The 18207-nt window shown below is 41.1% G+C and overlaps 1 protein-coding gene across 1 annotated transcript in view; it reads left to right on the top strand.

Annotated features, from left to right (window-relative positions):
• LOC138330427 (uncharacterized) overlaps positions 1-18207 on the top strand; it is a 79828-nt gene that overhangs the window by 31718 nt on the left and 29903 nt on the right. Inside the window, exons 7-8 of the mRNA XM_069278036.1 lie at positions 3301-3373; positions 8891-9007. Coding sequence (XP_069134137.1) covers positions 3301-3373; positions 8891-9007 — 190 coding nt within the window. The remainder of the gene's footprint in view (positions 1-3300; positions 3374-8890; positions 9008-18207) is intronic.

Raw genomic sequence — 18207 nt, 5'->3', positions numbered from 1 at the left:
GATCACATATCCTCATGTTTGTTATATAAATGTGACACCTCAGATCACATATCCTCATGTTTGTTATATAAATGTGATGTCTCAGATCACATATCCTCGTGTTTGTTATATAAATGTGACACCTCAGATCACATATCCTCATGTTTGTTATATAAATGTGACACCTCAGATCACATATCCTCATGTTTGTTATATAAATGTGACACCTCAGATCACATATCCTCATGTTTGTTATATAAATGTGATGTCTCAGATCACATATCCTCATGTTTGTTATATAAATGTGATGTCTCAGATCACATATCCTCATGTTTGTTATATAAATGTGATGTCTCAGATCACATATCCTCATGTTTGTTATATAAATGTGATGCCTCAGATCACATATCCTCGTGTTTGTTATATAAATGTGATGTCTCAGATCACATATCCTCATGTTTGTTATATAAATGTGACACCTCAGATCACATATCCTCATGTTTGTTATATAAATGTGATGTCTCAGATCACATATCCTCATGTTTGTTATATAAATGTGACACCTCAGATCACATATCCTCATGTTTGTTATATAAATGTGACACCTCAGATCACATATCCTCATGTTTGTTATATAAATGTGATGTCTCAGATCACATATCCTCATGTTTGTTATATAAATGTGATGCCTCAGATCACATATCCTCATGTTTGTTATATAAATGTGACACCTCAGATCACATATCCTCATGTTTGTTATATAAATGTGACACCTCAGATCACATTTCCTCATGTTTGTTATATAAATCTGATGTCTCAGATCACATGTCCTCGTGTTTGTTATGTAAATGTGATGTCTCATATCACATATCCTCATGTTTGTTATATAAATGTGATGTCTCAGATCACATATCCTCATGTTTGTAAGCCCACCATCATCAGATGGTGGGCTATTCAAATCGCCCTGCGTCTGTGGTCCGTGGTCCGTCGTCCTCGTCTAGCGTCCGGTGTCTGGCGTCCGTCCGTAAACAATGCTTGTTATCACTATTTCTTAAAAACTGCTGCAGGGATTTTGTTCAAACTTCACATGGAGGTTCCCCTTGGTTCATATTTGTGCCATATAGAATTTGAGGCTGATCGGAAAAACAAGATGGCCGCCAGGCAGCCATCTTTGATTTTGGCAGTTGAAGTTTGTTATCGATATTTCTTGAGAACTACTGAAGGGATTTTGTTCAAACTTCACATGGAGGTTACCCTTGGTCCCTAGTTGTGCCATACAGATTTTAAGGCTGATCAGAAAAGCAAGATGGCCGCCAGGCAGCCATCTTTGATTTTGGCAGTTGAAGTTTGTTATAGATATTTCTTGAGAACTAACGAAGGGATTTTGTTCAAACTTCACATGGAGGGTACCCTTGGTCCCTAGTTGTGCCATACAGATTTTGCGGCTGATCGCAAAAAACAAGATGGCCGTCAGGCAGCCATCTTTGATTTTGGCAGTTGAAGTTTGTTATTGATATTTCTTGAGAACTACCGAAGGAATTTTGTTCAAACTTCACATGGAGGTTACCCTTGGTCCCTATTTGTGCCATACAGATTTTGAGGCTGATAGGAAAAACAAGATGGACGCCAGGCGGCCATCTTGGATTTTGATAGTTAAGGTTTGATATCCCCATTTCTCAAAAAGTGCTGAAGGGATCCTTCTCAAATTTAATATGTAGGTTCCCCTAGAGCCCTTGTTGTGCATATTGCATTTTTGGACGAATCGGTGAACAAGATGGCCGCCAGGCCGCCATCTTGGATTTCGATAATTAAAGTTTGTTATGGCTATTTCTCAGATAGTACTGAAGGGATCTGTCTCAAATTTCATATGTAGGTTCCCCTAGGGACCTAGTTGTGCATATTGCATTTTGGGACCAATCGGTTAACAAGATGGCCGCCAGGCAGCCATCTTTGATTTTGTCATTCAAAGTTTGTTATCGCTATTTCTCAGAAAGTACTGAAGGGATCTGTCTCAAAATTCATATGTAGGTTACCCTAGGGCCCTAGTTGTGCATATTGTGATTTGGGACCGATCGGTCAACAAAATTGCTGCCAGGCAGCCATCTTTGATTTTTAAAATTCAAAGTAGTAATATCGCTATTTCTCAGGAAGTATTGAATGGATCTTTCTCAAATTTCACATGTAGGTTCCCCTAGGGCCCTAGTTGTGCATAATGTGATTTGGGACCGATTGATCAACAAGATGGCCGCCAAGGAGTCATCTTGGATTTTGATAGTTGAAGTTAGTTACCGCTATTTCTCAAAAGGTACTGAAGCGATCTGTCTCAAATTTTATATGTAGTATGTTTGAAAAAGTTTAAAAAGTAGAGAAAAGATCCATCTTTCCTTTGTCAGATATAGATCATTCTTTGGTGGGCGCCAAGATCCCTCTGGGATCTCTTGTTGTTATATAAATGTGACACCTCAGATCACATATCCTCGTGTTTGTTATATAAATGTGACACCTCAGATCACATATCCTCGTGTTTGTTATATAAATGTGATACCTAAGATCACATATCCTCATGTTTGTTATATAAATGTGACACCTCAGATCACATTTCCTCATGTTTGTTATATAAATGTGATGTCTCAGATCATATATCCTCGTGTTTGTTATATAAATGTGACACCTCAGATCACATAACCTTATGTTTGTTATATAAATGTGACACCTCAGATCACATATCCTCATGTTTGTTATATAAATGTGACACCTCAGATCACATATCCTCATGTTTGTTATATAAATGTGACACCTCAGATCACATATCCTCAGGTTTGTTATATAAATGTGATGCCTCAGATCACATATCCTCGTGTTTGTTATATAAATGTGATGTCTCAGATCACATATCCTCAGGTTTGTTATATAAATGTGATGCCTCAGATCACATATCCTCGTGTTTGTTATATAAATGTGATGTCTCAGATCACATATCCTCGTGTTTGTTATATAAATGTGACACCTCAGATCACATATCCTCATGTTTGTTATATAAATGTGATGTCTCAGATCACATATCCTCATGTTTGTTATATAAATGTGACACCACAGATCACATATCCTCATGTTTGTTATATAAATGTGACACCTCAGATCACATATCCTCATGTTTGTTATATAAATGTAATGTCTCAGATCACATATCCACATGTTTGTTATATAAATGTGATGTCTCAGATCACATATCCTAGTGTTTGTTATATAAATGTGATGTCTCAGATCACATATCCTCATGTTTGTTATATAAATGTGTCTTGATACCATTAACTGTTACAGGCAAGGAGAGACCCTGGATAAGGTTCTGGAGGATAGGATAACCAGTCTGAAAATTGAACTTAATATCATACAGGTATGTCTCCAAATTCTTCCTTTTTGATACATTTTTAGCTCACCTGGCCCGAAGGCGTGGCGTCCGTCGTCCATCCGTCCGTCGTGCGTCTGTCCGTCAACATTTCCTTTAAATCGCTACTAGTCATAGAGTTCTGCATGGATCATGGATTGTAACCAAATTTGGCCACAAACATCCTTGGGGGAAGGGGAACACAACTTGTATAAATTTTGGCTCTGACCCCCCAGGGGCAGGAGATTCGGGGCCCAATAGGGGAAATAGAGGTAAATCCTTTAAATCGCTACTAGTCATAGAGTTCTACATGGATTGTAACCAAATTTGGCCACAAACATCCTTGGGAGAAGGGGAACAGAACTTGTATAAATTTTGGCTCTGGCCCCCCGGGGGCAGGACGGGTGGGGCCCAATAGGGGAAATAGAGGTAAATCCTATAAATCGCTACTTGTTATAGAGTTCTGCCTGGAATTACCAAATTTAGCCACAAACATCCTTTGGGGAAGGAAAATAGAACTTGTGTAAATTTTGGCTCTGACCCCCTGGGTGCAGGAGAGGTGGGGCCCAATAGGGGATTTAGAGGTTAATATTAAAATTCCTTCAGAAAAGAAACAATGAACCTGTATTCAGAACATTACTTGGCATTACAAACCAGGTGAGCGATACAGGCCCTCTGGGCCTCTTGTTAAGTCACCTGAGACGAAGTCTCAAGTGACCTATTCTAATCGCCTTTTGTCCGTCGTCATGCGTCGTCCGTCGTGCGTCGTATGTCCGTAAACAATTTACATTTTCGACTTCTTCTCCAAAACTGCTGAAACAATTTCAATGAAATTTTGCACAAACCTTCTAAGGCATAAGGCCAATCAAAATTGTTAATTATATGGTCCCCACCCCCCAGGAGGCTGTTGGAGGGGCCCAAAAGGGATAAAATTGAGTAAAATTTCAAAAAAAAAATTCCTCTACTCACAGATGTGGTAGAATCAAATACTCTTCATAGATAGAAAGATCTTACGGTCCTTTACAAAAATTGTGAATTATATGACCCTGGGGTCTCTAGTTTCCCCCTGGGGAGGGGGTTAAGTTTACTATAGTTTATATTGGGAAAACACATTTTTGCGCATTATTTGGTCATTTGTAATAGGAAATGAGTCAAATGTTGTCAGAATTATCAGTATGAGATGGCCATTTAATCCTATTAACAAATTTTCTATGACTGACCTCCAGGGGCCTTAGGGGCGGGACTAAAAAAGGGTCAAATAGGCTAAAACTTCAAAAATCTTCTTCTGAAATTCTAAAAATGGTAGATTAAAATACTTTTCATAAATAGAAAGGTCTTAAGGTCCTTTACAAAAATTGTGAATTATATGACCCTGGGGTCTCACGTTTCCCCCTGGGGAAGGGGTCAAGTTTACTATAGTTTATATAGGGAAAACACATTTATGAGCATGTTTTGCTCAATTTTCATTGGAAACGAGTCAAACTTGGTTAGAATTATTAGCCTGAGATAGCATTTTAATATCATATTCACATTGGTCCTGGCCGTCCCCCTGGGGGCAGAGGGGCGGGGCTAAAAAAGGGTCAAATAGGCTAAAACTTCAAAAATCTTCTTCTGAAATTCTGGAAATGATAGAATCAAATACTTTTCATAAATAGAAAGGTTTTAAAACTATTTTCATTATAAAAATATTCTTTTAAAATTCTGGAAATGGTATAATCAAATACACTTTATAGATGAAAAGGTCTTAAAGTTTGTTGATAAAAATTGTAAATTAGGTATATGGCCCTGGGGTCTCCTGTTTCCCCCTGGGGAGGGGTCAAGTTTACTATAGTTTATATAGGAAAAACACATTAATGAGCATTTTTTGCTCAATTTTCATAGGAAATGAGTCAAACTTGGTTAAGCCTGAGATAGCATTTTAATATCATATCCACATTGGTCCTGGCCGACCCCTTGGGGGCAGAGGGGCGGGGCTAAAAAAGGGTCAAATAGGCTAAAACTTCAGAAATCTTCTAAAATTCTGGATATAGTAGAATCAAATAATTATAGATGGAAAGGTCTTAAGGTGTTTTATAAAAATTGTGAGTTATATGACCTTGGGGTCTCACGTTACCCCCTGGGGAGGGGTCAAGTTTACTTTAGTTTATATAGGAAAAACATATTTGTGAACATTATTTGCCCAATTTTCGTAGGAAATTAGTCAAACTTGATTAGAATTATTAGCCTAAGATATAGCATTTTAACATCCATATCCGTTCTCGATGAACCCCTGGGGGACCAGAGGGGCAGGACCAAACAGGGTCAAAATGATTAAAATTTTAAAAAATACCTCTAAGTTCACAGGTTTGATGGAAGCAAATACTCTTCATAGTCTAAAAAGTCAAATTTTAAATCACTTACTAACTTCAAGGCCCAGCATATAGTGTTTATATGTCTTTAATTTGTTTCATTATTTGTTTCATTATATATTCTAACTCAGGTGACTGTTAAGGCCCATGGGCCTCTTGTTGTAAGATACAGCATAAAATCACTAATTTTATTTTGCTATGATCTTTCTAACACCAGATTTAAAGAGAAACAATCTGAAGATAGTTTGAATCTTACTTGTATGTGAGGTACTACTGCTATGTGACGTGAAATCTTTGTAGAACTACTTCTATGTGACGTGAAATCTCTGTAGAACTACTTCTATGTGACATGAAATCTCTGTAGAACTGTTTGTTCTTTTGAGTAGAACTTCGCTGGACCTGAAAGTGTCTGCATGACATGATGTGACCCAACCCAAGCTTGGTTACTAAGCAGATTCTGCCGTGTTAATGCTCACTTAGAGAGCAGCTGATGCAGACGTCAAAAGAAACATGAATATAAATACATTGGGCTATAGGCTGAATATTATACAGTTGTTGACTGGGGTTGAGGGCAACAGATGTTTTGTTGGACCGGAAGACAAACTGAGGCCTCGGGAAACAATTTGTGTGAGGGTCCAACAAATTGTATGTGTGATGTCACTCCGGTCCAACAGCACATTTTAACAGTCAATTTCAAGAGTTCTTTGGACTGCTCGACAGAACAGTTCATTTATTAACATTTTTAGGTCATCTGACCCGAAGGGTCAGGATGACCTATAGTCATCGTGATTTGTCCATCGTCGTCCGCCGTCCGTCGTGCGTAAACTTTTTTCCTTTAAAACGCTACTCCTCCTTAACCGCTTAGCGGATGTCATCCATATTTGGTGTGAAACATTATTGGGGAAGGACAATCATATTTTTAGGTCATCTGACCGAAGGTCAGGATGACCTATTGTCATCGCGTTTAGTCCGTCGTCGTGCGCCGTTCGCCGTGCGTCGTGCGTAAGACTATTTATACCAAAGCCTTCCCCTCCTTCATTCTTTGATGGATTTCATCCATATTTGGTGTGAAACATCATTGGGAACGGACAATCATATTTTAAATAAATGAGCTTGGTCCGACCCCTAGGGGCTGAGGGATGGAGCCCCAAAAGGGCAAATTTTCTTAATTTTAGCTTTAAAAACCTACTCCTCCTTCATCCTTGGATGGATTTCATCCATATTTGGTGTGAAACATCAGTGGAGACGGACAATCATACATTATATAAATGAGCCTGGTCCGACCCCTAGGGGCTGAGGGGTGGGGCCCCAAAAAGTCAAATTTTCTTAATTTTAGCTTTAAAATCCTACTCCTCCTTCATCCTTGGATGGATTTCATCCATATTTCGTATGAAACATCATTGGAAACGGACAATCATATTTTATATAAATGAATGTGGTCCAACCCCTAGGAGCTGAGGGGTGGGGCCCCCAAAGGGCAAATTTTCTTAATTTTAGCTTTAAAATCCTACTCCTCCTTCATCCTTGGATGGAATTCATCTATATTTAGTGTAAAACATTATTCGGGAAGGATAATCATATTTGATGTAAATGAGCATGGTCCAACCCCTAGGGGCTGAGGGGTGGGGCCCCAAATGGGCAAATTTTCTTAATTTTAGCGTTAAAATTCTACTCCTCCTTCATTCTTGGATGGATTTCATCCATATTTGGTGTGAAACATCATTGGGGAAGGACAATCATTTTATAAATGAGCCTGGTCCGACTCCTAGGGGCTGAGGGGTGGGGCCCCAAATGGGGAAATTTTCTTAATTTTAGCTTTAAAATCCTACTCCTCCTTCATCCTTGGATGAATTTTATCCATATTTGGTATGAAACATCATTGGGGAAACACAATTATATTTTATATAAATAAGTCTGGTCTGAACCCTAGGAACTGAGGGGTGGGGCCCCAGAAGGGCAAATTTTCTTAATTTTAGCTGGCCCACTTCCTGTTTTCAGGTTTTAGTCTCCGATCTCAATGAAAATTGGTCTATAGGGGATTTAATTGAGGCCGAACAACATGCAAACATTTTCGTAAAGATTTTGGTATTCCAAGATGGCCGCTGGCCCACGTCTTGTTTTAGGGTTTCAGTCTGCGATCTCAATGAAAATTGGTCTATAGGGGTTTTAATTAATGCCGAACAACATGCAAACATTTTCGTAAAGATTTTGGTATTCCATGATGGCCGCTGGCCCACGTCTTGTTTTAGGGTTTCAGTCTGAGATCTCAATGAAAATTGGTCTATAGGGGTTTTAATTAATGCCGAACAACATGCAAACATTTTCGTAAAGATTTTGGTATTCCATGATGGCCGCTGGCCCACTTCCTGTTTTAAGGTTTCAGTTTCCGATCTCAATGAAAGTTGGTCTATAGGGTTTTTAATTGATGCCGAACAACATGCAAACATTTTCGTAAAGATTTTGGTATTCCAAGATGGCCGCTGGCCCACTTCCTGTTTTAAGGTTTCAGTCTCCGATCTCAATGAAAATTGGTGTATAGGGGTTTTAATTGATGCCGAACAACATGCAAACATTTTCGTAAAGATTTTGGTATTTCAAGATGGCCGTTGGCCCACTTCCTGTTTTAAGGTTTCAGTCTCCGACCTCAATGAAAATTGGTCTGTAGGGGTTTTAATTGATGCCAAACAACATGCAAACATTTTCGTTAAGATTTTGGTATTCCAAGATGGCCGCTGGCCCACTTCTTGTTTTAAGGTTTCAGTCTCCGATCTCAATGAAAATTGGTCTATAGTGGTTTTAATTGATTCAGAAGGGGGAACTTTAGGTAAGGACAATCATATTTTATAAAGGACCGAGGTAAGACCCATGGGGATAGTATGACCAAGGTCCAAAATTGGAGCTTTGGATTTTGACCATATTTGGATGAAGGGCTACCAAGTTTGTTCAACAAATGACATTTACCTTTTTCAGAAACTTACATATTCAACTAAGGAGTTCCTTGTATTGTTTATATTAATCGTTAACCAATACTTTATACTGTGACTTTGTTGTTTTGTGCCATGAATCAGATGACCGTTAAGGCCCATGGGCCTCTTGTTTGTCAATATAGTTTATATAGAAACTGTTGTATAGGGGTATTACAATATCTATTGTGTATTGTGATACTTATTATTTTCAGAATCAAGTGGTCGGATTTGATGCACATCTTGCTGCTGGGAATGTCTTCAAACGTGTTCCTCAGTTCACAGTTTCAATACCAATCGGCAGCCAGAGTCTGATCACAGTCAACAAAGTGGTAGGTATTTCAAGTCATACAAATTCAAAGATTATTCATGTACTCAAGAACTTTGCTGCTTCTGCCTTTTTCATTGTGGAGAAGGTTAAAGGTAGGTTTCGCCCAATGAAATTTATCCTGTACATAGATATAATCTTCAGATCATTTTCAATGCACACGCGAACAATATGTGTGGTCAGTTGCATAGCTTGACCAGGAAAAACTCCTCTAAAAATGGAGCGAAGTCAAACTTTACATAAAACATGACGTTTATTTTTCCTAAACGAGGCCGCATCAACAAACAGAAGCGTGCAACAAAAAGTCAGATAGCAGTGACAGTCTTGCCACGGCATGTTTAGTTAAAAAAACAACAACAAATCAAAGTGCGATGGACTGTTTATACATATCATATAATCTAAAACACTTCATGTTACTTACATACGCTTGCTAGCTTAGTACATCAAACATATATGTAGTTAGTCTGCCGCTGTATGTACGCTGGCATGTGTGTTGGAATTTAATTCACCACGTGGTCACGAGTCCCAACAGATTCCGGCAAGTTCCGCTTGAGATGTGGCTTCTGTTTCTTCTATTGCTACATGCCATCTCTGAATTTAAATCCCTATTGATATCCTAGGCTGCTACCGAATCCATTATTATTTCCTCCACTTTGTTGCCGATTCAGATACTTTTTTTAGCTCACCTGGCCCGAAGGGCCGGTGAGCTTATGTCATTGCACGGCGTCCGTCCGTCCGTCCGTCAGTCAACATTTAATTTAAATCGCTACTAGTCAGAGAGTTCTGCTTGGATTGTGACCAAATTTGGCCACAAACATCCTTGGGGGAAGGCAAACAGAACTTCTATAAATTATGGCTCTGACCCCCCGGGGGCAGGAGGGGCGGGGTCCAATAGGGGAAATAGAGGTAAATCCTATAAATCGCTACTTGTCCTAGAGTTCTGCATTGATTGTAACCAAATTTGGCCACAAACATGCTTGGGGGAAGGGGAACAGAACTTGTATAAATTTTGGCTCTGACCCCCCTGGGGCAGGAGGGGTGGGGCCCAATAGGGGAAATAGAGGTAAATCCTTTAAATCGCTACTAGTCCTAGAGTTCTGCATGGATTGTAACCAAATTTGGCCACAAACATCCTTGGGGGAAGGGGAACAGAACTTGTATAAATTTTGGCTCTGACACCCCGGGGGCAGGAGAGGTGGGGCCCAATAGAGGAAATAGAGGTAAATCCTTTAAATCGCTACTAGTCATAAAGTTCTGCATGGAATGTAACCAAATTTGGCCACAGACATCCTTTTTGAAAGGGGAACAGAACTTGTATAAATTTTGGCTCTGACACCCCAGGGGCAGGACAGATGGGGCCCAATAGGGGATTTAGAGGTTAATATTAAAATTCCTTCAGAAAAGAAACAATGAACCTGTATTCAGAACATTACTTGGCATTACAAACCAGGTGAGCGATACAGGCCCTCTTGGCCTCTTGTTCATCTTTTCTTGCGTTTCTCGGATTTTACAAAAAAAATGAGTATTTGGTTGGGCGAAACCTACCTTTAATGGAATCAGGGTGTGCAGGAGATGCGTACCTCTGACTGAGGGGTGCTTTGGCGACATTGTGGGGAGCTCGAAGCTAGAAAATGACTGACGGTAGTTGTCAACATTTTTTCAATGCAATTATAGATATAGATATTAAGAGGAAAATTAGAAACACAACAATTTTTGCATGTGCAATGATGTCCATTCTATCAATGAGATGTGTTGATTGAAGCCAAAGATGCACGATTAGTTGAAGCTAAGTCAGAGGTATGCACCTCATGCGCAACCCGATTCTGATAACCTTCTCCACAGTGTTTCTGATCCCACACACACAGACATTTGATTAACCTCGTTTTATCTTACACACACACACACACACATTTGATTTACTCTCTAAAATCAAATACATCAATTGTTGCATTTCCACCCTATTTGGAATATTCCTTCTCTGTTATAAAAAAAAATGGACAGAACCTCGATGTAGTGGGAGGATATTTCACTGATGCCTGATATACAGTATTTAACTTTGATAGATTATGATTATACCCCCCACAACGAAGTTAAAGTGGGTAAGGGGGGAGGTATACTGGAATCAGCTTGTCCGTCTATCCGTCCTTCTGTCTGTCTGTAGACACAACCCTGTCTGACGAACTCTTCCTTGACAGTTTTTAAGTCATCTGACCCGAAGGGTCAGGATGACCTATAGTCATCGTGATTTGTCCGTCGTTGTCCGCCGTCCGTCGTGCGTAAACTTTTTCCTTTAAAACGCTACTCCTCCTTAACCGCTAAGCGGATGTCATCCATATTTGGTGTGAAACATTATTGGGGAAGGACAATCATATTTTATATAAATGAGCTTGGTCCAACCCCTAGGGGCTGAGGGGTGGGGCCCTAAAAGGGCGAATTTTCTTATTTTAAGCTTTAAAATCCTACTCCTCCTTCATCCTTGGATGGATTTCATCCATATGTGGTGTGAAACATTATTGGGGAAGGACAATCACATTTTATATAAATGAGCTTGGTCCAACCCCTAGGGGCTGAGGAGTGGGGTCCCAAAAGGGCAAATTTTCTTAATTTTAGCTTTAAAAACCTACTCCTCCTTCATCCTTGGATGGATTTCATCCATATTTGGTGTGAAACATCATTTGGGACGGACAATCATATTTCATGTAAATGAACCTGGTCCGACTCCTAGGGGCTGAGGGGTGGGGCCCAAAAAGGCAAATTTTCTTAATTTTAGCTTTAAAATCCTACTCCTCCTTCATCCTTGGATGGATTTCATCCATATTTTGTGTGAAACATCATTAGGGACGGACAATCATATTTTATATAAATGAGCGTGGTCCAACCCCTAGGGGCTGAGGGGTGGGGCCCCCAAGGGCAAATTTTCCTAATTTTAGCTTTAAAATCCTGCTCCTCCTTCATCCTTGGATGGATTTTCATTTATATTTAGTGTAAAACATTTTTGAGGAACGATAATCATATTTGATAAAAATGAGCATGCTCCAACCCCTAGGGCTGAGGGATGGGGCCCCAGATGGGCAAATTTTCTTAATTTTAGATTTAAAATCCTACTCCTCCTTCATCCTCGGATGGATTTCATCCATATTTGATGTGAAACATCATTGGGGACGGACAATCATATTTAATATAAATGAGCCTGGTCCGACCCTAGGAGCTCGGCAGGTGGGCCCCAAATGGGAAATTTTCTTTATATTAGCTTTAAAAATCCTTCTCCTCCTTCATCCTTGGATGGATTTCATCCATATTTGGTGTGAAACATCATTGGGAAGGACAATCATATTATAAATGAGCCTGGTCCGACCCCTAGGGCTGAGGGGTGGGGCCCCAAATGGGGAAATTTTCTTTATATTAGCTTTAAAATCCTTCTCCTCCTTCATCCTCGGATGGATTTCATCCATATTTGATGTGAAACATCATTGGGGACGGACAATCATATTTAATATAAATGAGCCTGGTCCGACCCCTAGGAGCTGGGAGGTGGGGCCCCAAATGGGGAAATTTTCTTTATATTAGCTTTAAAATCCTTCTCCTCCTTCATCCTTGGATGGATTTCATCCATATTTGGTGTGAAACATCATTGGGGGAAGGACAATCATATTATAAATGAGCCTGGTCCGACCCCTAGGGGCTGAGGGGTGGGGCCCCAAATGGGGAAATTTTTAGGTCATCTGACTGAAGGTCAGGATGACCTATTGTCATCGTGTTTTGTCCGTCGTCGTGCGCCGTGCGCCGTCCGCCGTGCGTCGTGCGTAAGACTATTTATACAAAAGCCTACTCCTCCTTCATCCTTGGATGGATTTCATCCATATTTTGGTGTGAAACATCATTAGGGACGGACAATCATATTTTTATATAAATGAGCGTGGTCCAACCCCTAGGGGCTGAGGGGTGGGGCCCCCAAAGGGCAAATTTTCCTAATTTTAGATTTAAAATCCTGCTCCTCCTTCATCCTTGATGGATTTCATTTATATTTAGTGTAAAACATTTTTAGGTCATCTGACCGAAGGTCAGGATGACCTATTGTCATCGTGTTTCGTCCGTCGTCGTGCGCCGTCCGCCGTCCGCCGTGCGCCGTCCGCCGTGCGCCGTGCGCCGTGCGTCGTGCGTAAGACTATTTATACAAAAGCCTACTCCTCCTTAACCCTTGAGCGGATTACATCCATATTTGGTGTGAAACATCATTGGGGAAGGACAATCATATTTTATATAAATGAGCCTGGTCCGACCCCTTGGGCTGAGGGGTGGGGCCCCAAAAGGGCAAATTTTCTTAATTTTAGCTTTAAAATCCTACTCCTCCTTCATCCTTGGATGGATTTCATCCATATTTGGTGTGAAACATCGTTGGGGAAGAAGGACAATCATATTTTATATAAATGAGCCTGGTCCGAACCCTAGGGGCTGAGGGGTGGGGCCCCAAAAGGGCAAATTTTCTAAATTTTAGCTTTAAAATCCTACTCCTCCTTCATCTTGGATGGATTTCATCCATATTTGGTGTGAAACATCATTGGGGATGGACAATCATATTTTATATAAATGAGCCTTGTCCGACCCCTAGGGGCTGAGGGGTGGGGCCCCAAAAGGGCAAATTTTCTTAATTTAAGCTTTAAAATCCTACTTCTCTTTCATCCTTGGATGGATTTCATCCATATTTGGTGTGAAACATTATTGGGGAAGGACATTCATATTTTATATAAATGAGCATGGTCCGACCCCTAGGGGCTGAGGGATGGGGCCCAAAAAAGGGCAAATTTTCTTAATTTTAGCTTTAAAATCTTACTCCTCCTTCATCCTTGGATGGATTTCATCTATATTTGGTGTAAAACATCGTTGGGGAAGGACAATCATATTTTATATAAATGAGCCTGGTCCGACCCCTAGGGGCAGAGGGGCGGGGCTCCAAAAGAGGAAATTTTCTTAATTTAAGCTTTAAAATCCTACTCCTCCTTCATCCTTGAATGGATTTCATCCATATTTGGTGTGAAACATCATTGGGGAAGGACAATCATATTTTTTATAAATGAGCCTGGTCCGACCCCTTGGGGCTGAGGGGTGGGGCCCCAAAAGGGCAAATTTTCTTAGTTTTAGCTTTAAAATCCTACTCCTCCTTCATCCTTGGATGGATTTCATCCATATTTGGTGTGAAACATCATTGGGGATGGACAATCATATTTTATATAAATGAGCCTTGTCCGACCCCTAGGGGCTGAGGGATGGGGCCCCAAAAGGGCAAATTTTCTTAATTTAAGCTTTAAAATCCTACTCGTCTTTCATCCTTGGATGGATTTCATCCATATTTGGTGTGAAACATCATTGAGGAAGGACATTCATATTTTTTATAAATGAGCCTGGTCCGACCCCTAGGGGCTGAGGGATTAGGCCCAAAAAGGTGCAAATTTTCTTAATTTTAGCTTTAAAATCCTACTCCTCCTTCATCCTTGAATGGATTCCATCTATATTTGGTTGTAAAATATCATTGGGGAAGGACAATCATATTTTATATAAATGAGCCTGGTCCGATCCCTAGGGGCTGAGGGGTGGGGCCCCGAAAGGACAAATTTTCTTAACTTTTAGCTTTAAAAATCCTACTTCTCCTTATCCTTGGATGGATTTCATCCATATTTTGGTGTGAAACATCGTTGGGGAAGAAGGACAATCATATTTTTATATAAATGAGCCTGGTCCTGACCCCTAGGGGCAGAGGGGCGGGGCTCCAAAAGAGGAAATTTTCTTAATTTAAGCTTTAAAATCCTACATCCTCATTCATCCTTGAATGGGATTTCATCCATATTTGGTGTGAAACATCATTGGGGAAGAACAATCATATATTATATAAATGAGCCTGGTCCGACCCCTAGGGGCAGAGGGGCGGGGCTCCAAAAGGGGAAATTTTCTTAATTTAAGCATCAAAATCCTACTCCTCCTTCATCCTTGGATGGATTTCATCCATATTTGGTGTGAAACAGCATTTGGGAAGGACAATCATATTTTATATAAATGAAATAGATCCGACCACTATGGGCAGAGGGGCGGGGCCCCAAAAGGGCAAATTTTCTTAATTTAAGCTTTAAAATCCTACTCCTCTTTCATCCTTGGATGGATTTCATCCATATTTGGTGTGAAACATCATTGGGGAAGGACATTCATATTTTATATAAATGAGCCTGGTCCGACCCCTAGGGCTGAGGGATTGGGCCCAAAAAAAGGCAAATTTTCTTAATTTTAGCTTTAAAATCCTACTCCTCCTTCATCCTTGGATGGATTTCATCCATATTTGGTGTAAAATATCATTGGGGAAGGACAATCATATTTTATATAAATGAGCCTGGTCCGATCCCTAGGGGCTGAGGGGTGGGGCCCCGAAAGGACAAATTTTCTTAACTTTAGCTTTAAAATCCTACTTCTCCTTCATCCTTGGATGGATTTCATCCATATTTGGTGTGAAACATCGTTGGGGAAGAAGGACAATCATATTTTATATAAATGAGCCTGGTCCGAACCCTAGGGGCTGAGGGGTGGGGCCCCGAAAGGGCAAATTTTCTTAATTTTAGCTTTAAAATCCTACTTCTCCTTCATCCTTGGATGGATTTCATCCATATTTGGTGTGAAACATCATTGGGGAAGGACATTCATATTTTATATAAATGAGCCTGGTCCGACCCCTAGGGGCTGAGGGATTGGGCCCAAAAAAAGGGCAAATTTTCTTAATTTTAGCTTTAAAATCCTACTCCTCCTTCATCCTTGGATGGATTTCATCCATATTTGGTGTAAAATATCATTGGGGAAGGACAATCATATTTTATATAAATGAGCCTGGTCCGATCCCTAGGGGCTGAGGGGTGGGGCCCCGAAAGGACAAATTTTCTTAACTTTAGCTTTAAAATCCTACTTCTCCTTCATCCTTGGATGGATTTCATCCATATTTGGTGTGAAACATCGTTGGGGAAGAAGGACAATCATATTTTATATAAATGAGCCTGGTCCGAACCCTAGGGGCTGAGGGGGTGGGGCCCCGAAAGGGCAAATTTTCTTAATTTTAGCTTTAAAATCCTACTTCTCCTTCATCCTTGGATGGATTTTCATCCATATTTGGTGTGAAACATCGTTGGGAAGAAGGACAATCATATTTTATATAAATGAGCCTGGTCCGACCCCTAGGGGCAGAGGGGGGTGGGCTCCAAAAGGTGAAATTTTCTTAATTTAAGCTTTAAAATCCTACTCCTCCTTCATCCTTGAATGGATTTCATCCATATTTGGTGTGAAACATCATTGGGGAAGGACAATCATATTTTATATAAATGAAATAGATCCGATCACTATGGGCAGAGGGGCGGGGCTCCAAAAGGTCAAATTTTTAGCTCACCTGGCCCGAAGGGCCGGTGAGCTTATGTCATGGCGCGGCGTCCGTCGTCCGTCCGTCCGTCCGTCCGTCCGTCCGTCCGTCGTCCGTCCGTCCGTCCGTCCGTCCGTCAACATTTCCTTTAAATCGCTATTAGTCATAGAGTTCTGCATGGATTGTAACCAAATTTGGCCACAAACATCCTTGGGGGAGGGGGAACAGAACTTGTATAAATTTTGGCTCTGTCCCCCCCGGGGCAGGAGGGGCAGGGCCCAATAGGGGAAATAGAGGTAAATCCTATAAATCGCTACTTGTCCTAGAGTTCTGCATGGATTGTAACCAAATTTGACCACAAACATCCTTAGGGGAGGGGAAACAGAACTTGTATAAATTTTGGCTCTGGTCCCCCAGGGGCAGGAGGGGCGGGGCCCAATAGGGGTAATAGAGGTAAATCCTTTAAATCGCTACTTGTCATAGAGCTCTGAATGGAATGTAACCAAATTTGGCCACAAACATTCTTTGGGGAAGGGGAACAGAACTTGTATAAATTTTGGCTTTGGTCCCCCGGGGGCAGGAGGGGCGGGGCCCAATAGGGGAAATAGAGGTAATCCTTTAAATCGCTACTAGTCATAGAGTTCTACATGAATTGTAACCAAATTTGGCCACAAACATCCTTGGGGGAAGGGGAACAGAACTTGTATAAATTTTGACTCTGGTCCCCTGGGGGCAGGAGGGGCAGGGCCCAATTGGGGAAATAGAGGTAAATCCTTTAAATCGCTACTAGTCATAGAGTTCTGAATGGAATGTAGCCAAATTTGGCCACAAACATCCTTGGGGTAAGGGGAACAGAACTTGTAAAAAATTTTGGCTCTGATCCCCCGGGTCAGGAGGGGCGGGTTCCAATAGGGGAAATAGAGGTAAATCCTTTAAATCGCTTCTTGTTGTAGAGTTCCTGAATGAAATGTAACTAAATTTGGCCACAAACATCCTTGGGGGAAGGGGAACAGAACTTGTTTAAATTTTGGCTCTGGTCCCCCGGGGGCAGGAGGGGCTGGGCCCAATAGGGGAAATAGAGGTAAATCCTTTATATCGCTACTTGTAATAGAGTTCTACATGAATTGTAACCAAATTCGGCCACAAACATCCTTGGGGGAAGGGGAACAGAACTTGTGTAAATTTTGACTCTGGTCCCCCGGGGGCAGGAGGGGCGGGGCCCAATAGGGGAAATAGAGGTAAATCCTTTAAATCGCTACTTGTCATAGAGTTCTGAATGGAATGTAACCAAATTTGGCCACAAACATCCTTTGGGGAAGGGGAACAGAACTTGTATAAATTTTGGCTCTGACCCCCCGGGGGCAGGAGGGGCGGGGCCCAATAGGGGAAATAGAGGTAAATCCTTTAAATCTCTACTTGTCCTAGAGCTCTACATGAATTGTAACCAAATTTGGCCACAAACATCCTTGGGGGAAGGGGAACAGAACTTGTATAAATTTTGGCTCTGACCCCCCGGGGGCAGGAGGGGCGGGGCCCAATAGGGGAAATAGAGGTAAATCCTTTAAATCGCTACTAGTCATAGAGTTCTGAATGGAATGTAACCAAATTTGGCCACAAACATCCTTTGGGGAAGGGGAACAGAACTTGTATAAATTTTGGCTCTGGTCCCCCGGGGGCAGGAGGGGTGGGGGCCCAATAGGGGTAATAGAGGTAAATCCTTTAAATCGCTACTAGTCATAGAGTTCTGAATGGAATGTAACCAAATTTGGCCACAAGCATCCTTTGGGGAAGGGGAACAGAACTTGTGTAAATTTTGGCTC

The sequence above is a fragment of the Argopecten irradians genome, chromosome 8, assembly GCF_041381155.1.
Source record: "Argopecten irradians isolate NY chromosome 8, Ai_NY, whole genome shotgun sequence".
NCBI classification, from domain to species: Eukaryota; Metazoa; Mollusca; class Bivalvia; order Pectinida; family Pectinidae; genus Argopecten; species Argopecten irradians.
This window is presented reverse-complemented; position numbering and strand designations above follow the sequence as displayed.